This window comes from Vulpes lagopus, chromosome 22, assembly GCF_018345385.1.
Source record: "Vulpes lagopus strain Blue_001 chromosome 22, ASM1834538v1, whole genome shotgun sequence".
In the NCBI taxonomy this organism is placed as follows: Eukaryota; Metazoa; Chordata; class Mammalia; order Carnivora; family Canidae; genus Vulpes; species Vulpes lagopus.
The window spans coordinates 20156066-20181226 of record NC_054845.1 but is presented as its reverse complement, the minus strand read 5'-3'; the positions used below and the strand labels follow the sequence as shown (position 1 = coordinate 20181226).

General features: G+C 38.8%; 1 protein-coding gene across 5 annotated transcripts in view; it reads left to right on the top strand.

Moving 5' to 3' along the window:
- The first annotated feature begins 4087 nt into the window (after window positions 1-4087).
- Window positions 4088-25161, top strand: part of ERBB4 (erb-b2 receptor tyrosine kinase 4) — a 1096742-nt gene continuing 1075668 nt past the window's right edge. For all 5 annotated transcript variants that reach the window (XM_041737269.1, XM_041737271.1, XM_041737268.1 and 2 more), the window contains exon 1: window positions 4088-4202. In XM_041737269.1, the coding sequence (XP_041593203.1) occupies window positions 4121-4202 (82 nt within the window). In that variant the 5' untranslated portion in view covers window positions 4088-4120. The remainder of the gene's footprint in view (window positions 4203-25161) is intronic.

Genomic DNA, 25161 nt, shown 5'->3' with positions numbered 1-25161 from the left:
GCTTCAGTCAAGGGAAATCATGAGAAACTGTGAGAAATCATGAGAAATTAAAGAATTTAGGCCATGGCAAGATGTCTTCCTCAAGAGACATGATGGCCTATATGATCTCACTGAAGTTGGATTCCTTTTACTTTTTTATTGTGTTCTGGTTTCAGGTAACACATATGAAATTGAACTAACTTAAGAAAAAGGAGGATTCAAATAACAAAGCCATAGGAAAAGCTGGAATATTCTTCAGACCTTCAGAAAGAGCTTGTGCTCCTTTCAAATGGCAGCTTCATTCTTTCTTACTTGGAGCCTGGTCATCCCTCCATAGAAGGAGACATAGGTCAGTTCTGGACTTTTTTTGTTTTTAATCTCCAAAGCTATCAGTGAATGACTAATATGAACTCTTTCTTTCATATGCGCAAAAATCCCAGGGAATAGACTTGGTGAGAGTGATCATCTGTCAACCAGTTAACAATGACTAGGGCATTATGATTGGTCTAGCTTAGTACTATCAGTGGTCCAACTTGAAACAAAGGAGTTGGGGGTGTTGTACCATGGAGCTAGATCCAAGTTAAAAATGTAGAACTGAGGGAGGGAGAGTTCCTAGAAAGAATACTGAGCAGATAAATCCAGATGCAAATCTGCTTTTCTAAGTACTGGGTTACTTAGATTTGTTTTTTTCCAGGTTGAAATAATAGCAAAATATTTTTGTTAATCTGATAAGGAGTTATTCTAAAGATACATGGAAAAGTGAATCTACAGATCCATTGCAGAAATCCTCTAGCAAACACAGAGGATTCAGTGTGTCCTTTCCACCTCATGTAGCAAATGTGCCCTACTCTGGTGTTCCTTTCTTATGATGACTTAGTTGAGATCAGAAACAAATGAGACCAGACACAGAAAAAATTAACTGTTGACTTTGGCTCATGGCTTTTACATTCTCACTTTTCCAGTTGTTCCACACAGGTACTACCTTCCTGTCCAAGTCTCTAGGGTCTCCTAATCAAGTTATAAAAACTAGATTATGACTGACTAGACCAGTCACCATTGAAAACATTATGAGATGCTTTTGTTGGGTAGAACTTTTATGCCAATTCATTTTATAGGCTGCTGGTCCGATAACCAGTTTTGGTTGGGTAGCAATCATTGTTTCAATCAGAACCAAGAAAAAAAAAATGGGGCCAAACAGAGTAAATTGAAAATTAGAGGCAAATCATGGGTATGCAAGGTAATTTAATTGGTAGATGTCCTGTACAGACTGCCAAGCACCCCCCCAAAATTTAGACTATTGTTTTTTAACCAATGAATATTAATTGAAATCCCTCTTTGGCCAAGAGTTATTTTAAATGCACAGGTGAGACAAAGGTATATAGGAGAGTTCCTTATAGAAGAGCTATAAAATTGATAAAAAAGTAAAAAAACTATCACAATTTGAAAAACAAATACAACCCAAATTATTCAGGGTCTTTATTTTTTTCCTCAATTTAAATTAAAATACACAATCAATTTCTTCAACTTCTTAAAACTGTTATCAGAAACAAACTTTTTCTTATTTTTTTAAAGATTTATTTATTTATTTATTTATTTATTTATTTATTTATGATAGACATTGGGGGGCGGGGGAGAGACACAGGAGGAGGGAGAAGTAGGCTCCATGATGGGAGCCCAATGTGGGACTCAATCCTGGGAATCCAGGATTGCACCCTGGACCAAAGGCAGGCGCTAAACCGCTGAGCCACCCAGGGATCCCCAGAACCTTTTTTAAAATATAGAAACTTAAACTTTTCTAAAAGCAGGAAGGTGTTTTTTTTTTTTATCATTTAAATTGTTACTCTGGGGATTGAAGGAAATTTTTAAGAAGTAGTTTTCATGGAAGAGAGGTGTCCCGAGCATCATCATAAGGAGCAGAAGGATATTTAAATAAAGGAGACTGAGAAGAGAATGAATGAAAGGAAAGAAAATAGAAGGGAGGGAGGGTGATAAAAATAGAAAGCAAAGATAATCCCAAAGAGCAGCCTGCACAGTTCTGAAGCAATCAGTACCACTCTGGTCAAGTCACCATCATCTGTTCTGGGCTTAATTTCTCCAGGCACTGGGCTCCTTCTGGGTAAAACAACATACTCAGCTTGTTTGGACTCCTCTCTTTGCCTGTTCCTTGCTGTGGGCCTAAGAAAGGGAAGGCTTCAGGTTTCTGGGATGAGGCTGCTGTTTCTCTCTGTTCTCAGCTCCATGAAAATTCTTTAGGGACAAGGCTATAGATAAAAGATGTGGGGGAGGAATGGGAAGGTCTCAAATGATGAGTGAGGTGGCTTGATTTTTAAGCTCCCTTGATACTTTCTGTTTCTGGAGAAATATAAAAAGTAAAGTAATCCATACATAGAATGCCTGTGCAAATAGCAAACCAATAACCTACTACCCCCAGGAGGTTCTGGCCTCTGCCCAGGGTACAGTTTCAGAGCTGTAAAAGGCAAGGGATATGTACACTGATATGACCCAAATCCAGGATATTTTTAATCAAGAAAGGCACAGAAACTCCTATAGTTAGCGATATGGGGACTGGGGAGTGTGCACTTGCAGAAGGTACCTAAAGTTGGGTCTACTGTAGCATAAGCCTAACAATCATTTGTGTTGGCTCTGTCCTGGTGTGGCCTTAAGTTCTTTCACAGTAACAGCTGCGGAGTGAGAGAGTTTCTAGCCCTTTAGAACCACATTTATACCTTTGGACGAGAATCTGTTTAATGAGAATGAACCCCATACCAAGTTGTCCCGAGTCCAAGGAAAAGGTGAAAAAAGACCTATCAGGTCTGAAAAGCAAAGGCTACAGCTATATAAATGCCGTCAGTTTGGGAGGGTGGGGATTTTGGAGGGATGGCATAGTTGGAAAAGCGGGTGATTGTGTTCCCAGGACCACCTGACCGGCAGAGCCTCCCTGGTCCCGCCCGAACCACCTTCTGACACTACTTTCTGAGTGTGCAGCATTAGAGGTTAGAGAAGGGTGAAGGCTTTGTGCCCGAAGCAACGTTTTCTTTTCTTCTATTTGCAGCTCCAGTCTGTGGATGAGCACTGTGTGTGGGGCAGTAGAGAAAATGGTGACTTTCAGGTTTAAGGAAAAAAAAAAAAAAAAAACCCGTAAGCAACCCTGCGGTGGTCTCCGCGCCCGGGGCCTCGGCGTGGGTCGGCTGGGTCGGGCGAGCCCTTTAAGTCCAGCTGCCCCGCCCCCCGCAGCACGCGCCCGCTCCCAGACAGGTGTTTTCCCAACTCCTGAGACTGAGGATTTTGGGGAGAGTCCGAGCCAATAAGATCCCGTCTGGGGGGTGGGGGGCGGGGAAGAGGGCGGGGCCGGCCGGGTCAGAGCGGGGGCGGGGCTCGCGGCTGAGCGGAGCCAGCCCGGTTGCGTGGAGGGTTGTTTTATGCGCCCCCCCCACCTTTTCTTTTTTTTTTCTTTTTTTTTCCCCCTCCCGGAGTCTTATTAATTTCTCTGTGGGGCTGCAGCTGGAGACCGCGGAGCGTTGGAAATGACGCTCGGAGCTTTAATTACCGCAGCCGCCGGACAAGTGTGAGGAAAGCTGACGGGAGGAAGGACGGGCTCGGGGGAGAAGCGAGGCGCCCCCCCCCCGTCCTCCATCCCCTCCCGGGCTGGACTGGGGGCGCGAGGGAACTGGCAGGGGAAGGGAGCCCAGCCGAGCGCGCCGCGGGGGAGGCCGGAAACCTCCCGCCTCTTTGCAATCAACTTTTTTTGGAAAGCCTCCCCCCCCCCCCTTCCTTTTTATTGTTGACCAACCAGTGAGGGAAAGTGAGGAGCCGCGAGGAAGCGCAGGCTCGCACGGGGACTCGCTGCCCGGTCCGGCCCCGAGCGCCACGCGCGCACCCTCGGGCGCACTAGCCCCCGCGCCCCGGCGCGCACGCCCCTCCCCGGCCCCGGCCCCCCGGACCCCGGACCCGGACCCGGACCCCGGCATCCCCGGACCCCGGCCCCGCGGACTCGCACTCGCGCTCGCACTCGGCGGCTCAGCTGGGAGCCGCTGCACCGCGCCCCGGGCGCGCCGGACTCGGGGCCCTCCTCCGCGTGCCCGACAGGGGAGATGCCATTTGGACATGTGATTGTCAGCTCGGGACCTGAGACTTCCAGAAAATGAAGCCGGCGGCAGGACCGTGGGTCTGGGTGAGCCTTCTGCTGGCGGCGGGGACCGCGCAGCCCAGCGCCTCCCAGCCAGGTGGGTGTCCGGCCGCTGCCGCTGGCGGCGCCCCCGGGCCCCCGGCCCTCCCTCGGGCTCCCCGTGCTCCCTCCGTCTGGCGTCCCCAGACTCAGCCTTTCTTGTGAACCTGCGTTTTGTTTGCCGTGAAATGTCACTCTGCGACCCTGTCCCCCTCCCTTTCCCCCCTTCCTTTCTCCCCGACCCCCTTATTTCTTTCTTTTCTTTCTCCCGCGTTTTCGGGGAGCCTAAAGCGGGATCTCTCTCTGCGGATCCTGCCTGCCGTGCGGGTGTCGGACGGTCCGTCCTCCCGCCGTCCGGGCGCCCCGGGAGCGAGCGCCGGGCAGGGGCGCGGGGCTTCGCGGGGGCTTCGGGGGGCTTGGCGGGGGGCGTGAGCGCGGCCTCCCCGAGCCGCCGGGGTGCACCTGTGCGCCCCCAGCCGCGCCCGCTGACTTGTCGGAGCTCGCTGGCCCGCGGGCTCTCCTTGGAGGACACGGGGGGCAGGGAAGGTTCGACGCCCGGAGCGGGAGCCGGGCCCTGCCGTCGGTTGCCGGCGTGGCTCCGGGGAGGCTTGTCCCTGTAGTTCCACTTGCTACTGGCCCGAGTCCCGCCAACTTCTGCGTTGACTGCCCGGCGCGGCGGCCGAGCCGACCCGGGGCGCGAACCGGTCCGCCCCGAGGCGGGAGCCACGGCGCCGCCGCCGCCTGCGAGAAAGCGCGAGCCCGGGCACCTGGACCGGCCCAGGCCGACCGACCCCGGGGCGCGGGCGGGGCCGAGGACGGCACCTGCGGGGCGAGGCTGCTCAAAGTTTCTGACACTTGAGTTTCCTGGGGAGGAGAGCGGGACGGGCAGGGACGGAGGGCCGCGGGTCTGATGCCGCCCGAGGGGGCCTTTTGCAGGGGGGGAGATTCCCGGAGCCGCCCCGGGCTGGAGGCGGGAGCGCGGGAGGCAGCCGGGGAGGATGGAGCCCCCCGGGGCGCCCGGGAGCGGTGCTCGGGCCGCGTGGGGCCCCCGGGGGCGTCCCGCTGACCTCACCCGGAGCCGCGCGCTGCCTTCCCCGCCCCGCCCCCTCCGAGCCTGGTAAATAGCGAGTCGCAGGCCCGAGCCTTCCAGAGTGACCTTCGAGTGGCACCAGTGTGCGCCGTAGGTGCCCGCCGAGTGCGCCGCCCGGTACTCGGGCTTGTTCACGCAGCCCAGGTCGCGCGCTCCAGCCGCCTCCGGCACCGCGCCAGCCCCGACCGCAGATTCCAGGCGGCCTCCTGGAGACGTCCCTTTTATCTCCTCCCTCCGCACGCCGAGCCCCTTCATATTTTCCCCTCAATGCGTTGATTATGCACATTGACCCATGCAAAAGCGTGTGCGACCGACATGCAGACTTAGGCGAGAGGAATTTCTCGGCTGGTGCAGCCCCAGCCGCCGGGGGACCCGGCTCCGAGTCCGCAGCAACTCGGTATTAACTGTGTGGCTCAGGGGTGAGCTATGCCCAAAAGCCCTTTTCAGAATTTCTGCAAAGAATGTGATCCAAATTAGTTCTGCAGCTGTCCCCTTCCTCGTCTCAGGCGACGCCGCCTCGCGCCCTCGCTGGTCCCTTCTCGCTCCCCCCCGCGAATTGTCAGACCCACAAGCGAGCCCATATAGAGCGCGAGGATTAGCGAGCCATTGTGTGTGTGTGTGTGTGTGACTCTGCACTTGAAATTCTAGGGGCACAAAGGCGAGCCTCACTTGCTCAAAACACGGAGTGATCTAGATGAAAGGGCCGCACAAAGAAGCTCTCGGTGCATCCCTGGTACAATTGCAACACGCATGCTAAGGTGATGCACTGGGAACTGTAAATGCCCCCGGGGACTTCTTTTTTCACCCTATTCTGCATCCTCACCCCCCCCCCCCCCCACCCCACCCCTGCCGCACCTGGCAGGGAAAGTTCAGCTGGTTTTAATAGAGAGCTTTTACCAAACCCAGGGACTGTGTGGAGTGTGAGTGAGGCTGTGTGCGTCTGTGTCTGTGGGGCTGTATGTTCCCAAGTAAATACGTACTGCGTGTCTCCCCTCTCGCGGTTAGCAGTCAGTAGCAGTTTGGAGGAGTTTGTTTTGGTCCAAATGAGAAATTAAGTGCGGATAAGTAAACTAAGCTGCCAGAGGGCGACAAGATGTTGAGTGAATTGCTTTTAGATGAAACAAATTAAGGAAACGAGGGAAGACAATCTGCTTCTCGCATTATTAGACACGCTTGGAGTTCAGGGGAAAGTGGCATATTTTTGAAATGCTAATTTCTTAAGAAGCAGAAGGAATGCACCTTATTTACTGCTCTATGTGAACAGAATAAAGATATGGGTGGAGGGAGGATTCTGTTGTATAGATCTAAGATATTTATTAAAATGATTATAATGGGAAAGGACCTGTTGTTTTTTTTTTTTTTCCCCTTGCTTGGGAAAAAAATCAGCTTTAGAGAAAACAATTTTTAAATACGTCTTCAGGACTTTGTCTCATTTCCAGTAATTCATTTTATCCAGAAATACTATATATATAGTATATAGCCAAAGGCCCTTTATATGGCTGTTATAAAGCCTTTTCTACCAAAAGGGATAATTTCAAAATTTCTGTTTTCCTGGCATGATTTAAAAATAGTATCACCTTTGTATTTAATTACAATATATAATATTGAAGTGATGCTCTTACATACCTCAATAGATATGGGATGAATAAGTTCAGGTTCCATTTCTTATTTGCAAGTAACTTAATTCTGCTTTTCATGCTATAGAATAACATACGTTTTTTCCTACATATTAAGATGTATCTTCAGACTTAGGGTTGGGCTTTTGTTTTGTACATCTGAGAAGGAAAAAGTTAATAAAACTTAGGTAGACGATAAAAAGATGTTCAATACATTAAAAAAAATCTTTCCTACATGTGTTTACTGTAAGCACACCCACAGGATACACCTTTTTTTTTTTTTTTTTTTTTTGAAATTCTTATATATGTCAAAAGGATCTTTTTAGGGGAAGGCATTTTTTTCTTCAGAATGCTTCTAAACAAGTTTATACTCATTATAACTGTAAATAACTTAAATACTATAGTATGGACTGTTACGATAAAATTGAATGGTTGGTTGTGTCAAAATTCCTCATCTTCTGATTTTTCCCTCTTAAACTAAACTGCTTTTATTTTAATCATTCATGCATATAAAGTCAAAGTTTTTTGAAAATCAATACTTAATCCTTTATATATTTTTTCATTTAGTCACTGGAAATGTGTCTTAATTAAGAAATTACATTAGAATATTTACCAGGGCATGCGCTTCATGGAAGATTTATGTATTTTTTTTACACTAACCTGAACACAGTAAGTTTGCATTGGCTGATTTTTAGAGTTTGCATTCACTTGAGGGAAAAATCATATTTCCTTCTTAAAGTAGATTCAAATATTTAGCATTCATGAGCTTTCATGCTTTTAGTTCTTAAATAGAAGTACTATTTATCATCTGTCTTAGGCATTCACCCTTTCCATTACTATAGATTATTCCTTTACATTTTATTATTTGAATTTACACATGTGAATATATATATATATATATATTTTTTCCCCCCCCCCCCACTACTAAGTGTATTCTTTTTGGTGTGTGCCTTTCCCAGCAATCTGCCACTCAGCCACTGCAGGAGTCCTCTGAGCCAGTTTTCATTCTTTCTTTCTGATAAATCTGATATGGCTGGTTGGCCGGACAATTGCAAGCCATTCCATTGCGCAGATTTATTCCTGAAAGAAAATAAAAAGGCATCGATCCAAGATCACTAGCACATCTCAGAAACCCTGACTCCAAGGCCAGATCTTTCCACAGAGAAGTCCCTTTTTCCCTATCTCTTTCCCTCGTTCCCCTCTTGACCAAGGCTGGGAGGTAGACTACTCCCATTTAAAAAATTACCAGGGATGCAAGGAATTATGCTCTAAACATTCTCTGAAGCCTTGTGATTAGAGCTACCTTAGATTAATGACTATGCAAGGTGCACATTTTAGACAATAAATTGAATTAGAGTGCCTTCAACATTACAGTGCTTTAGAGTGGTGCTATGTTTAGATTATTTCAGGCCAGTTATTAAGAAAATTTAACATATTAAAAATAGCAACAAGTTTTTGCTTTATTTTACAGCGTTCTGCTGCTGTTGGATATCTTTTTGTAATTTGCAAGTGCTCAAAACATAAATGAAGCAAATGATCAAAAAAGATGTTGTTACCTGCAACCATGTTGGCACTGTTTGATTTCACCCTTTTGAGAGATACTGCTTTATAAAGATGTTAATGTTTACATTAAAATTAGCTTATACATGTTCAAGCCTACAGCTGTTCTACAGAAATTGTCAAGCATATTCCACTGTTATCTTTTACAATGATCTGAGTGTGTTTTCAGGGCAGAATCTAATTATATTATAAACTTTTCTTCAGGTTATATCATTTTAGGAATGTTCTATGTTACATTTGACCATATGGAACAAAATTGCATCTTATATCTAAAACTCATTTTCTGAATTATTTTAAATATTGGGCAGTTAGAGTAAAGCCTTACTTTTCATGCTTTCTGACACAGTTGTTGACTGAAGTTTACAGTTTATACTGACAATTCCTTAATTTTCTTTATTATTATTTTTTAATTAAAAGGTCCTAAATCAATATTTCTTGGACCTGGAGCTGTGCTACCTAATTTGAAGGAGACACAACTGCCTATTTTGTGGTTAAGTGTGACATAGGACACAGCTAAGTGTTTTAAATCAGGATTTCTACATTGTGGGGACAAATTCCTCTAGTCTCCTGTTAATACCTTGAGCAACTTACTCCATGTCTTTGTGACTTGGCTTCTGTGCCTGAGGGGAAAATGCATGTAATATACTCTATTTCTCCACTGTCTAGCATTTTTCTGAAAAATGGCTTTAAAGTCTTCTGTAATATTGAGCGAGATACATTCCAGTAACAAGTTAATTGATAAATTTAAAAGTGTACACATATGTTCATAAGTAACCATAATGTTAAACTTTCAGCAGACTGTCTCTATGGAAGAACACCTTTTGGTTATTAAACCAAAGTGTTTGTACTTGAAGGCCATTTTCCCAAAATACTACTTTTCTCAATTGCCCTGTGGACTTTTTAGATTTCATTTGTGTGTGGCTTTTTCTCTCTTTCTGAATTGTTGATAATTCTGACATATTTATTACATAAATTGATTTATTCTCCAAATCCTTAATCAAAGCTTTAAAGCCAATCTCTTGTTTTCGTATTTGACACTTAAACTTAGTGGTTCCTATTTGTATTAATTTTTCAAGGGGGAAGGGAACGGTTGCACTTTTATGACACAGGTGAAATATATGAGGCCTAATTATAAAGTGTTTTTTGAACATATAGTAATTGTTTTACAGTAGTTTTCATTTTAAGTGATTGCTCTGCAGGCCCGTTGCTTTGCACAAATCCAGGGGGCAGCAGCCACATAGAATTTAATGGGAATGGTGCACACCTGAGCTGTGGGTAGCAGTGCAGCAGCCCTGCTGTTGTGTGATGCTACAGAATCAAGCACCAGAATAAAAGTTAGAAGAATTGGATTCTGGGCATACAGTCATTTTCTATGTGATCTCGAGTTAGACTTCCTGCTCTGTGTCTCAATTTTCTGTATCTCTAAATGACTAACATCTTGAATTTTAAAAATGATTCAGTTAAACAGGAAAACAATGTTTAGATCTTTTAGAGGAATCCTTTGGTTTTTAATTGATTTTGTTTGTGAATCTCTTCTCAAATGAAGTCATGTGTGTAACCCTGGCATCTCAAAAGGCGAGAGGAGAGCTGCTTCTGTTAAAGCTGCAGCTAGATGCCAGCTTTGTGCTCCCCCACTTTCCTTTCACTCTTGCCTCCACTCTCCTGTGCTTCCTTCACAGAAATCTAGCACTAGTTAGAAGCTACTGATCTAGTGCAATCCTATCATTTCTTAAGTGAGGAAACTGGAAGCACGGAGAAGTGAGATGATATAAATTAGTTGGCAGCTTGTGACACCAATATCATTTTCCTTAATGCACACAGAAGTACTTAAAAAGTTGCAGACACTTAAAAAAAAGAAAAGAAACAAGTACAGGGCTGTATTGCTTTAAAAGTGAATTGCAAAGTTGGAAAGAGAACAAATGGATTGGAACGATAGGCCTATCATACTGTGAAGTACTATTCAAGGGGAAGACCGTGGGATCATCATCATCATGCTTAATTTATATTCCAGAAGTAATCATTGATTGCGTTTATAGCTTGCTATATATATGTGTATATATATATATATATATATATATATATATATATATGAATGATATTGACCCTGAACGTCAGATAAGAGCAGTCCATATTACTATCTGTGTACAATAAGCACCTTCAAGATTTTCTTTTACCTGGGACTTTATGAAGATGACCAATAAGTAGGGAATGGTTATATCTTTATTCTGTTGTAAGTAATATACAAGCTTAAATAAAAATGGCTTACCAGGAATAAACAATGAGTTATTCATTACCAGTTAGTTGGTGGGGACCCTTAGCCAGCAAATCCATGGGAATACTTCAGATTCTCCCAGCCCCATCCTTGACCCAAGGTTCTTTATCTTTTCCACTGCCTATGCTGGGCCACCTTTCTTCACATCTCTACTAAGATCACAGTTACAGTCTTTGAAGTCCATAAGCTAAGCTTTAAGCACTAAGACTTTATAAATGTGTTTCTGTGGCACATTTGCCTCCCTCTAGTTGCCTTCTGTAAGATGCTGCCTGTGTGCCTTGTTACTTCACAGTGTTGTTGATTTACCCTTAACTCTTTCTCATCGTCTTGTGTTCAGCAACAGAGCTTTCTGGGATTTGATCAGCATTCTTTTTTTTTTTTTTTATTTTTTTTTTATTTTTTTGATCAGCATTCTTATGGGCCATAGTGACAGAAGGGAGGTTAGAAACTTGTCTTGGCAGGAAGAGTCACTTCCTGTTAGGAATTTGAGATGAAAATGGACCCCCCCTTTCTCCCCTGTAAAACATTAACATAGACACACCATGAAACTTCCTGTGCAACATCATTAAACTTCTCCCATGAGAAATAGCTTGGGGTCATTACTGCTAATCACGTTATTTCCAATATTGTAGGGGTTAGTGAAGCATACTAAACACCAGTAAGAATATGCAAGACTTAGTTTCTGAATCTAGGAAGTTAAAGGAATAGGTATCAAGGCTGTAGGAATGTTTATACGTATTTCATTTGAGACATAGTCTAAGGTTGTTTAAAGAAAAGACAATGAATGGTGCAATAAGCATTATGCTTGTTTCCCAGAATGATCAGACTTGCAAATAATCAGTTTCACCTAAACTTTTACTACTCTTTTGTCCTTTACTGATGACTTATCCCATATACATCTGGTATAGGTGGACATTCAGATTTTAAACCTTAAGGATACAAGTGGGAATTGTAAACCTGCTTTAAATAGATGCATCTGCTGGTCATCTATGGTCTACTAAGGATATCTCATGGCTAGGCTGGTTAGGACTGCCAAAAAAAATTTTTTTTCCCACTGTCCAGGTTCTGTGACTAAATCTAGTGTGGTTATAGCTTGAGTAATAAATACAATTCTCTATTTCAGAATGGATTGCCATCACTAGCAGGGGAATGCCTGAAACAGGTCATGGATGGTAGTGACTATTTTGCTTTGGGTGAGCTCTCCTTTTACTAAAATCTGTCTTTGTCATTATTTTCTATTCTTCCCTATAGGCTTAGAGAATATGAGACTATGAGTTTCTTTCTATAGGGACCTATGAAAACCAAATAAAAATAAAACAGAACAGTATTTCTTTTAGTCACACACTTCATTTTCAGGAGTTCCTTTCGTCCTCTCATTTTGTCTAGAGCTAAAGCAGTTAAACATGCTTTTGTGTTTTTAAAAGGGAATTCAACTACGTAGCTTATCAAAGTTTACTCCCTAAGATTTTTATTAACTTCATCTAGTGTTTAAAAACCTCAGAGCAGGGCTATTGCAAGATCCACTGTACTGGTCCCCTTGTAGATGCCCTCTGCCTCCAAGACTTCCTTCTTATTGCCAGATGCTCATTCTAATATAATACTTTTATTATTCTTACTTTCCATTTTGAAACCTTCAATGGGTTCCCATTATAAAGTTCAAATCCTACTAAAATAGTTCAGATTTTAAAAAATCCATTCTTAAGAGTTTTCTTAAGATGTACTCTAAGAACCACACTAACCTAGTCAGTATTTCATAACTATGCCTTGCTTGTTGTCTCCGCATTTGCTTACCCCCTTCCCTGGAATTCATGGCTCACTTGGTGCCTCTGCTTGTTCAAACCATGGAATCTTTTCAATTTTACATTAACTCATACCTCTTCATTACTTTTTTTTTTTTTCACCGATTAGCCTATAATCTTTATCTATACCTCTTATCTGGCCTTTAATCTTAATCCATAGAATAGTTTTAACATTTTAAGAGCAGGAGTTTCTAAGCCCCTGCTGAGACTAATGCAGTGCCACATATATAGTAAGCTCTTTAAAAATATTTTTAAGGGAAAAAATAGCATATATTTGCTGAAACAATTTTAAGCTCATTCATGGATGGCTGTTATTTGTAATTAAACCATATAGTGCACAAAGTAAGCTGTTCTAAAAACATAATTATAGAATTCTTAATAATAGATATTAGGCATGTTTACCCTGGGAATTTCTCTAGTTGCTTTCTTGAGCTTCCTAGGATATTTCTTTCAATGGATTGTTTCCAAGAATATATCATTTGTCCCCATTCTCATTTCTAGAGTCTGTTCATAATATGGTACAAAGTATTTCTGTTGGTTTTATTTTTGGTGAGTTAAATATATGTGAATACCATTCTTAAATGTAACTGTTTTAGTTGCCCACTCTTTTTTTATGTGTCATTACATTGCTATTTCTTATCTCCCATTTAAAATTTTAATAAGTTTTTAAGCAATAAGCATGTACTGATTCATCAGTGTATTTCAGGATAATGTTAGGAACAGGAGGACCTATAAGATGTTCAAGGTGATGTTTTTCTCCGTTCTTTTAAAGAGGGATAGATGAAACCAACGCGTTTGCTTCCAGAGAGATGCTAATAAGTATTTCATGAAAAAAGGGTTCCAGAGCAGATGTGATATTTTCTACTCCTAGATATATGTGATAATACAACTTTGTTATAACTGAGACGTCTTAGTATCTTAGGCTAGATATATGCCTACCATTTAAAAAGTGTCCTAGAAAGAAAGCACTTCAGCACAACTAAACTGAGAGGTGACTAGGATTCTCTTAGCTGCTCTTTTAGATACATGATCCATTCTGTGTTCTGAAAATGGATGAAATGATAGTATTTATAGAGTCAGATTCTATGAATGAAAGATGTTCTTCTAGACATTTTTTCTTCAATTACCAGGTTCTAAGAAAGTCAGCCTTTCTAGGTCACTGCAGTGCCTTAATTGTACCTTAGTTTATAATGGCTTGAAGGAGTTAATATAACTATTAAAATTATCTAACAGTCTTCAGAGTAATCTATTAATGAGAGAATTGGACATGAAGACATTAGCACTTGTGTCTGACTTATTTTACAACTTTCTTGATTGTTCTTCCTCTAAGAATTCATGAGAAGAGAGTTTGAATCAGGGGTTATTTTTCCTACTTTGTAGATGAGGAAGTAGAGACATAAAGAAGTAGTATGTAAGGGTAAAGCTTGACTAGTGCCTTAGTCCCCTTACAGTTACTTGTCTGCCCTGTCCTGATAACCAGCTGGCTCGCTCTTCTGCTTAAGTGACAGAAGATAGGGTTGCCTCTCAAAAGCATGACTCTTCCAGTGTACTTACCCCACTGTGTGAGAAAGGGATGCTTAGCACACCAGATCCTTCTGTCTTCAGTCAGCAGCTCTTTTTGCTTTCTCTGTAGCCATGTGAAGAAACCTGTCCAATAAATCTATCATATAAGGAGTCTTCCTTTAGGTTATATTATATTTTTCCTCCTCCATTGTATTCATCATAGTTCTTTTTATTTGGTATATTAAAGAAAACAATCATGTACACTTTGTCATCTTGAAAAAAAGGTCTAAAGCAGAGGTATATCCAAAATTTTGGTCCTGCACTTACACAATTTTGGGAACTTCTTTAAAAACAATTCAGAAATAGAAATATGAGTTAAGAATGGAGCCTTGGAATGCATCAATGTAAGACAGAGGCTTTGAAGCTGAAGCCTTTAAAAAAAAAAAAAAAAGGACTTTAAGGTAAATCTCACCTATGTTTAAAAATTACCTATTTTAAGAAATAACATCATTCTTCTTTCACGGAGAACTTTTGAGTGTCATTGTGTAATTTCAATGTTTTTCTACTACATGTAATTGGTGTCCACTATTCATGTAGAAGAACACATTGCTTCAAGAAAAGAAAAACTATGGAGTAAGCTCACACTTTAACGCACTTCAGTATATCTTTTGGTGAACATATGTACTACATAAAGACAATTTTTAGAATATTTTTCTCTAAATATGACCATGCCAAATTCAGGGATATATTTTCTTGATATCATATGGGTCATGTAATGCTGTCTCTTAGACAGTTATATAGCTTATAATGTGTGATCTAAAGGAATCTTGAAGTTATGTAAAAGTTGTATTACTAAGGCCCTATCCCTTGAAATCTATAGCTCATTGAATTTTTTATTGTTTGTTATTTAGCATGGGTAACAATCTCTATTTGACTTTTACCCTCTGGCTAAGTTAAAAGTGGCCATTTTAACTATAGTAGCCATCATTACTAACTATGAATGAAACAGTGCATCTAACTTAAAATCAGTATATATGGTAATATTTTGACTATTAACACACTTAAGTAACAAAAACAGGATTTGTGTTTCAAGTTACACTCTTACTATGTAAAAATATCAATTGAACGGTTAATAATATTTCCCAGTTGCTTAAACTTCAAATTTAGCAGCCCATTATCCCTGGTGATACATCAAAACCTCTAAGAGTGTACATAGAATTAACGGAAACTGAAGTGATTGGTGTTCCCGTATCATTCTTTAGTGGACTCACCCCCCCCCCCGCCTTTTTTTTTTTTAAGTACAGGATGAAATTTGAAAGTATAAAAAGCTCTAAGATAAATTGAACTAGACAAAACATTTTATGCAACTGTTGGTGAAAGGGGCATTCGTTATTTCTGTGCTTACTATATAGCTTGTGGCCAGAATTAGCACACCATGAGCCAGAAAAAGAGATAAGACAAACAATGGCATGCAGCTAATTTTGTTTAGCAAATTTAGATCTGATACATGCTATTTCACTCCTACAAACTGATTCAGTCACTCTTTGAAAGGTGCAGTTGAAGTTTGTCTCCCACAGTTTTAACAGCTTTCACTCAATATTTATAGGCTCTATAAAAATAAATTTCTGTAAGTACCATATTTCTCACTGGCAGAAGGAGCACTGTGAAGGTAGATTTATAAATGAAAACAAAACAAAACAAAGAAAACGGAAAAACAAAAACATTTCAATTGTTCCAGGTCTCCAAAGAATGAAATATGTCAAGACATCCAAAATATCTTTGTTTCAAGGGCATATATAGAGAGTTTTGGGTATTCAAGGATTTTGACTACGTGTGAGTAAGAAGTCCCGTTATTTTATGGTAATTTTGTGATTTGAATCTGGCATGTGGTGAGACTCATATTCTGGAACTAGTCATTCATCTGCTATATAAGCCAACAGGATAGGATCCACTGTAATTATCAGGAAGTGGTTATAAAACAAAACAAGAAACCCAACCTGTTCTTTATAAAAAAAAAAAAGTACCATTATGCAGAAGAAAATAAATTTCAGTGAAGTTTATTGGCTAATTTGTATGAAAAAATGTCACAAAATGTGTTACACTTGATGGAAACATTCTGGGAAAAGCCAGGAGTTTGTACAATGATATCCATAATTGGGGCTATCTCAAACATTTCTGAAAGTCTTTTGTAGCACAGTGAATTATAAGATATCTGAAGGTTATAATGTTATTTATATATCTGCTAGAGCTTTGTCATGGTTCAAGACTACATTCTCCATAATCAAGCTCACTATAGAGAATAATTGTCATATTCATGAATTGTTCATCTCATCATATTTCCAGTGGTTATTTCAAGGTTAATTTTTTTCAGACAGCTTCTCTCTTGATTAAAGTCTGTAGTAATTGTATATGTGCTGATATAGCACATGAAGGTTTTAAACTAAAGACATCTTTGATTTCATACCAAGTCAAGATCAAATGATTTTCAGTGCTTCCTACTCACATATATGAAAAATAACTTTAAAAGTTTATTCTTAATTTCAGCCTAGAATGTGGAGGCTTTTGTTCGGCATTTTAAAAATCCTAGAACTCCTTGTATCCTTTAAGAGTATGAACAGAAAAGTATTTATCGTTACTAGAACTAATATTCAAATGCTATATTCCTTACAATTTTACTGATTGTTAAAATATTGAAATTCATTCTTACTTGATTGGCTTTCCTAGGTCCAACCCCCACCCCCTCTGGCACCCCTTTCTTAGACTTCCCAGATCAACCAAAGAATAAATATGTAGCACAATAATGGGCCTGCACATCTCTCTTCTGGCATATGCTATGATCTATTCTGATGTTCCTTTTTGCCATTATAGTCACTAAATACTTTAAATGTTACCCTTACACATTACAAAAGTTTTGCCATAAGTTTTTAGAATAATGGTATATGAATAGAATCATACTAACTTTCCCAGAATTAAGTATTAGCCAGTTGAAAGAAGGCATGTTTCCAAGTTAAGTATATAATAGCATGGGTACTTTTCTTATTTGACTCGAAGTTTGAAAAGAAGAGGCTTACAAATGATAGACAAGATGTCATTTGTCCAAATATTGAATTCACCTAGGACAAAATCTTACAAGGGAAGGCCAAAGGATTCAAATAAAGTGGGTACTATGATTTTTTTTTTCCTGAGAATGGATGTGGATGAGATTGTGTCATATGTGTCTATAAATTGGGCTGCTTAAGAATCACAGCAATTCAAAGTTGTGATTGCCATAATTTATGTGATAATATCCATACTACATGCTTATATTATTAATCAGAATGAATAGTTATCTGGCAAGGTGTCATCTGTCCCACTTAAGACATGGGACTATCCCTTGGTGGCACCATAACATACTTTCTTCATTTCTGGTGGATAAGGAGAAGAAAACACCCAATTTAAAATTTTATATTTACACAATTAAAATGTAATATCATGAAAGAAACTGTGAATATCAACTTAATTACAATACTCTTGGTAACTTAGATTTGGACATGTGATTTATTTATTTTTTGCAAAGAAAACTATTAGAACAGAATAGTGGAGTACCATTCCCCTTGAAGAGTGATTAAAGAAAGAAGGAGATGCCAAGTATGGAAAAGAGGAGGCTTGGGAAGAGGGCATGATAACTATCTTCAAAAGTTAGAGGGCTGTTACATAGTACAGGGATTAGCACTGTTCTGTGTAGCCTTGGAGAACAGAAACATTAACAGCTGTTTGAAATTGTAAGGCATCAGATTTCGATTGAACACCATCAAGGAGTTTCTCACAGTTAGAGCTTCCCAGTGTTGGAATGGTCTGTCCTGGGGAGGTAGTGAGTTCCTTCATGTGAGGGGTGGTGAGCTCTGATTAAACCTTCTATGATAAGGAATGAACGAGGCAGCTGAGGCACTGAACAACTGGTCAGTGATGTTGGGGGGTGAGGCTTCGGTTCAGTGACTTCTGAGAGCCCTTTCCACCTATAAGGTAGGAAAGTACACTATGCCCAGATATCCTTTCTGGGTCTCTGAAAAATAGAACCAATGAAACCCAAATTCCATGTTTCTGTGGCCGGGAATCCCACTGAAATGCTTTTTTACCATCCTACCTACCATTCATAGAAGGGTGGATTTGTGAAGGATCTTTTAAAGATAGATTTTCTTACATATAAGATTTTTTGCTTTTGTTTTTTCTCAGCAGCCTCTGTATTAGGCACTCATACTTCTAACCAATGTACTATCACAGATAATTCTCTATTTTAAAATTGCACAATGTAGAATAAAAGTATACACACTTACAATTATATATATTTCCTTGTACTCCTGGTTTTATGCCAGCAGGTATTTACAAGACTGTGTCTAACTAGACCAGAGGGAGAAATAAGCGGGTGGGGGCATAGGCAGTGCAGGGAGTGAGAAATCTGTACCTCCAGTTGTGAGTGGAAGATGTAGTGTTGAGAAATAGCAGCAAAAGATAAGCACTTTCCTAAAGGGATTGAAAATCAAAAGGTGGCAAAAAGATGAAGTTTCACGTGCGTGCCTCACTTAGTTACAAATAAAGTAGATCTTTATTAGCTTAGGAAATGTTTTACTTCAAGACCTTTGACATTTCAATCTCTTTTGCTACCTCTTTTAGATCCATACTGTAAGACACAAGCTAAATACAATTTTCATTTTTTTCTTTTGTGCCATTCTTTTAACATTCTTTTAAGCTTTCCTGGTAGGAAAACTGTACTACTATCATATACTACCTTCTGCCTTATGTTGTTTTGATTTACCACCTCTCTTCACTACCGGCAGTCTGTATCAATTATAACGCCTTCTCTGCACCAAGCACCGACTGCTGGTACTCTTAAGGCATTATCTTCAGTGTTCTCCAAAACTTGCATGGTAGGTGATATACACTCTATTTTGTAGATGAGGAAACTAAGATTCATTACATAATTGGCCAAAATCACAAACCCACTTCTCAGCAGAGGCGGTGTTCTAAATAATACACTTAAATATTATGGAGAACACTTAAGACTTAGATTTTGGTTACCTATCTTGAGACGATGAGTGAAGACAATATGCTCAACAAAAATAAGTTTTTCTTAAACTTATATCCAGTCATGGTCCTCTTAATCACTTTTTTTGTCTTGGTTACTTGATTGCTTCCTCTGTCTCACTACTGTGTAGATTATTTTGAGCTCTTATGTCTCTCTCACAGCTCCAGGCCTTCCTGTCATTATTGTCTGCTGAGTATCTTCACTTGGATATATCATAGTGTCTCCAACTCAAGCTGTCCAATATTTTACTTTTTTCTTTTCACAGTTTAGTATGCTTTCCTTAATTGGTATACATTAAAAAACACACATACACACAACACACTTAACTCTTCATTTGTGAGAAGCCAAGGAATCATAATATCTAACCTTTGTTAAAGGCCTATATGCCAGGAAGTATGCTAAGCACATCTCCTACAATATCTCACCTAATGTGTACAACATGGACACTACTGTCCTCATTTTACAGGCAAGGAAACAGAAGATTAGTGAGATGAAGTAGTTTGCCAAGTGGCACATACATGTGTAGGTGATGGATCTGTGATGCCTAAGCTCCTATTATATTCACATGGTCCGAATACCAGTATTTTATATATGAAAATAAAACTTCTAAGGATCTTGACAGTATGGATTAGTTTGTTAACTATTTCAGGCCGTCTACAATTTTATTTAGTGTCCATAATAGTTATTAATAACCAGGTGTATTTGTGAATATTTCATACTTAGAAACAAGATCAGATATTTTAACACAATATGCTACTTTTCTATTGTCAGATTATAATCTCTATAATTCACGTAAAATTTCTAATATTGTCACATGATTATATAAGTACACTTATAGTATTTAAACAAGGGTGACCAGTTTAGCCTATTTTTAAAAATGATAATATTAAGTAAAATATTACAGAGGTTTAATAGAGGAACTTAAGAATTAAATAGCCCAGGCTTGAATCCTAACCATGTAAAGATGGGTTAATTACTTTGGTTTTCTCATATGAAACTATAATACTAGTATCAACCTCGTTGTGAGGATTAAATGAGACAGTACATTTAAAGCAGTATTAGCGATACAGTAAATGCTCAATAAATGGTAACTATATTTTGTATACTATTCTGATATTAATAGTATGATACCTAAGGCAGTTAAAGCAAAAAAAAAAAAAACCTCACAAATTTAAAGTTACAAAATGTTAAACATGGGAATACCATGGATTTTCTAAGACTTTCTCATTATTTAAGTTCTGTGCCCTATGTTTATAAACAGGTATGCAATTTTGGTTCACAGAATCATTGTGTGTGTGTGTGTATATATATATATATATATATATATATATATGGACAGGCATGAGCACTATAAATAGACTATTTGGGAAAGAATTTGGTTCTCTCTGAGGGACAGTTTTCTCAAATCATTTTTCCTTCATATTCTGTTTTTATAGTTTTGGTATTAAAAAAAAGAGCTTACAGAGACAGTTTTGTTTCAAAGATTTATGTTTACCTGGCAAACTCAAATCCTCTGTCCTTTCATCCTTATTGTTTTTTAAAGTGCTTTCAAGAGAAAATGGTTTTTAATCAAATTCATGAGATAACTTTTTATGTTATATTTTATAGGCATTTAAACTTTTCAAGATAGGCCACAACTAGTATAATGTATGACTGAATGCATTTTTGGAGAAAAAAAATTCTGCAAGCTAGAGCAAAATCTTCAAGATCTGTATACAAATACTGAACAGATTTTGCCACATAGAAGAAAGTCTTTAAGTTGTGATTATTAAATGTTTTCCCTCTATCATAGTTTGGACACATTTATTTAGATAATTATAGAATCAGGCAAGGGCTATGCATGTCATCATAAAGTGTTTAATTCACAGGGCTATGCTAATAGTGCTCACTCACTGATTAACACTGGAACACCTCAAAACCTTACATACTGAGAAAGACTATTACTAATGGGAAGGGCAGTTTTTGCTCTTCTAAAGTTGACTGCTTGCTTTCTTGCAATAACTGCAAACTTCCCACAACCATTGAGTTCAATCAGGAAAATAGTTATCTTTTCTATTTACCCATTTGGAAATTTTCAGGGATGCTATGAATTGCCCATTTTGACAAAAAAAAAAAAAATATTTGTATTTAGGCTGTCACCTTTAGAGTAAGGGGTAGGTTGAAATTTAGCTTACAAAGCTCCATTACATGTTATCTTATTCAGCTGACAGGTGATACTTCAGAATAATATGGGTAGTAAGAATGTATGATTAGTTTTCTATCAGAGTTTCTGGGACAAACCAACTATGAATTATACCCTTGAAATAAAGACCTTTTAATATAGCAGTTGCTTATTAGGTACAGGTGTTGACTTTTGCTATGACCAAGATCTCCTATAGCTAAACTATACTTTTTACTTAAATGCAAACCAGTAACCTGGAATATTAAACCATAAGTCAAGCCAATATCACTAATTTTCCTCCATTGATTTTGTTATTTATCATTAATATGACATTCTCTTTAACCTATGATTGGTCACAAATTTAGAGGACAGATGTGTTATCTGCATATTCGAATACAAATAATTTAAAAAGGTACTTACCCAATGAAGATATCCTGATATATTTTAAGCAAAGATACTATGAGCAGATGAATGCATTTTGTAAATGACAATGGTAGTTCCTATGGTAACCCTTAACCAAGTATTTGGTGGTATAATTTGGATTAGTTCTATTCTACCAACAGGGTCATGAGGTAATCGAAATAAGAGTAATTAATAATCAAGGCTTGAGTTTCTAAAAAAGACGATGTGCTGAGTTTATGAGAGAAGCAGGGATATTGAACAGGGTAAATTAGGCTGCTAGAAATGAAATGACCACCACATAACATTCAGCCAGCCTCCCTTTATCTCACTCCATGCTGGCTTTCCTTTTAGATCCTATTGTCCGCCACCCCTGAGTGGTTCTAATTGGATCCATGAATCAGGAACCAACTCATTCTGTTCTTACAAAGCAGTCTTAATCTTTCACTGCCAGTCAATATCCTACTTAAGAACCAGTCTAGAGAGTGCCTTTTCCATTAGAAAGAGTTTTTAGTTTTGTTACAAATTTTGATTTTCTTATTTAAAACATCATATAATTTTAAAGTACTATGGCATTTGTTAGGGTTCCCTATGAGCTAACACCCAGTCCCAGCCCTTAATACCAAACATCGAATATTCTTCTTACTGACTTGTACATTTAGGGGTATTTACAAAAGTGGTAATTGTGTCACTTATGATTTGATATGTGGTCTTAATCTATGTGTAGCACTTTGGATTTTTAACTTTGATGTTTAATTTTATTTCAAATTATTTTGTACCCTTATTTAGTTTTCACAAAGATACTAAAGTGGATTGTCTATAGAAATATCTGCCTGAAATGAATATAAATCAATAAAATTATTGATTTTTTTTTAAATTATTGATTTTTAAATTAATTATTTTCCTTGGATGTTAGTGAGGCCAATTTCAAATAGCCATTTCATTTACCCTTTATCATTTCAGGCAGATTCTTTAATATCATCAAGGTCACTAACACCATCAATATGTTCCTAAAAACATGGTGATTTGTAATTTTTTCCAAAAAGAGAGAAAGTTGTATGTATTATATGATTACAGTTTGGCATATTTATGTTACATCAGACTCCTTGTAACTCATAGAATAAATAATATTTCTCACATTTCTAATATTTTAAATTATTCCAGTTAAGTAGAATTTATTGTCCTTTTTAAAAAAATTAGGGATGAATGATCTATAATACAGTATATTGCTAAGAAGAATAGTAGCAAACACTTGGAGAAATAAAGTTTAGAAAAGCAGTTTACACTTCATAGGTTTTCCATTCTTCTCTACTGGAAGTCTTGATTAGGAACACCAGTGCATATGATTCTGGGAACACACATGAAGAATGACAGCAGTGGTAGGTCCCAAATAACTATTTTCAGAGGAGGTTATAAGCAGCTGTCCCTTTGACTGTGATCCCCGTTTGGAATAGTCCCAGAACTTGTGAAAGATATCTTCTCTAGGATTATTGCCTGACATGCAACTATTCACGTCCTAAGACTTCACATTTATCCCCCACGCTCTCCCCTGATCACTGCTTCTCCAGCAGGAGTTTGATGTGGAGTTAGAGGCTGGGCTAACATGTTATTACGTCAGAACGGTCATTATTCCCTTTACCAGTTCTCCCTCCTATTCCTATGAACAAGTTTATTTTTTATTATTTTTTTTATGAACAAGGTTAATGAACAGTTTTAGCTCTCTATTCTCTAGCATATTTAGAAATTAAGTCTAAGTGGATTGCCAAAGTTGTCCTTCACAAGGATCAAAATTATACCTAGCAGGGGCTTATAGTGCCAGAAATGTTTTATTTTTATACAAATATTTTGATTCGTAGTGGTTTCATGCATCACTGCAATTCTCTTAGCACATTATGTTATGCTGTATAGTTTTTACAAGTATGCAAACATTGAAGTATATTTAATAGCCCTGACACTATAAAATGTCCAGTTATTTTCTGAGATTTTTAGGTGGGTCTTAGGAAATTCTGAGATGAAATTAAATAATTTGTAATTGAGAAATAACATTAATTCTTGAGTAGAAGGAAGACCTATTTGATGCCATATCTCTGGTTGAGATCAGAGGCAATGATGAGAATTACGTTTTCTCAAATTATTTTTCCAGGCACGGACTCTTTTTATTCCTTGAAAACTATAAACTGAGATGTGCTTATCTAGAAAATCAATTGCTTATCAATTAATTTATTATCACATTAGACTGATTTATGGGCAAAATTGGTCAGTGATATTGTCCCCCAAAACTATTAAACAAATTGTGCATGTGTATATATATCTCTATATCATATGATTTATACATGTTATGTATAATGTAGCAGAGAACAATGAAAACTGCATAGATATTCTCAGTTAGTGATACACTTTTAAGTTTTCTTTCCTAAGTTTTTCCTTATTGGAATAATGTATTAATGTATTTTCACAGGTCGAAAATCGAAACAGTTCTGCACTGTAGGATTGTGTTATGTTTTCTTTCATACATTGTGCAATGTTTTAATTCTTATAATAACAGGGTTGTTCAGTTTGCCAGCAGGAGGCCCTTCAAAGCAAGATGATGCCTCTTGGTTAGCAGATTTCTGTATAAATAAATAACACCCTGCACATTCCTTTCAAATACCCGAGTAAGTGAGATAATGCTATATAACTTTTTTTCATTTAAAATATAGCTGTATTGTGTCAGTGACCTGTAATAAATAGCACTGCAAGGAGAAGCAACAGCCTCATTCACCTTGCATCCATGCAGAAATAACTGAGCTCTCTTTCCATGGCTGGAGAGAGAAAAGGAAAGAAGAGAATGAAAGAAAAGAACCGACCTTGGATTGCAGTTACTCTCATGTTAACAAGGGGGAGTTTATACAGACTATTTTTACTAGGTTGAATTCACCACTCAATGCACAGTAAATACCCCTGGATACTGAGGATTTGGAAAGTTATTGATAATAATGATGTGGAGGATATAAACAGTCTCTTTCCCTGAATTCGGTATGTTTTTCTGTTAACTTTTCATCAGTTGGCAAAATATTGAACTGAAAAAATTTCATTGATTGAACATAATGATGCGGTGACTGCAAATAGTTTTTGAACAAGGGTGACAGTCCATGTTTAAGCTTTTCTAATTCAAGACGTGATAATATCATTTCTTTCACATTGTCCTCAAATCTCTCTAAAAAGTGTCATTAATTGTTAGCATTTTGAAGTGTTTAATATTACAAAGAAAAATAAGCCATATGCTATAGAACAAACTCAAATGATTACTTTTTTTTCTTAGTGAAATTTTGAAAGATTTGTTGATTTTGAATTTTATATTGTGATTCGCATTTAGTTATTTTTAGATTCCTTAATCGATATTATACAGGCAGTATAATATATGCAGTAATTGGGGGCCTAAATTTAAAGCCTTGGCTCAAACTTGTCTCACATTAAAATTTATGGAAATCATGCAAGCATAAACTTCAATGAGATTCAGTCCATTGCAATTATTTATGCATCCTGCCACTCATATTGTCCAGCGCCTAACAGACA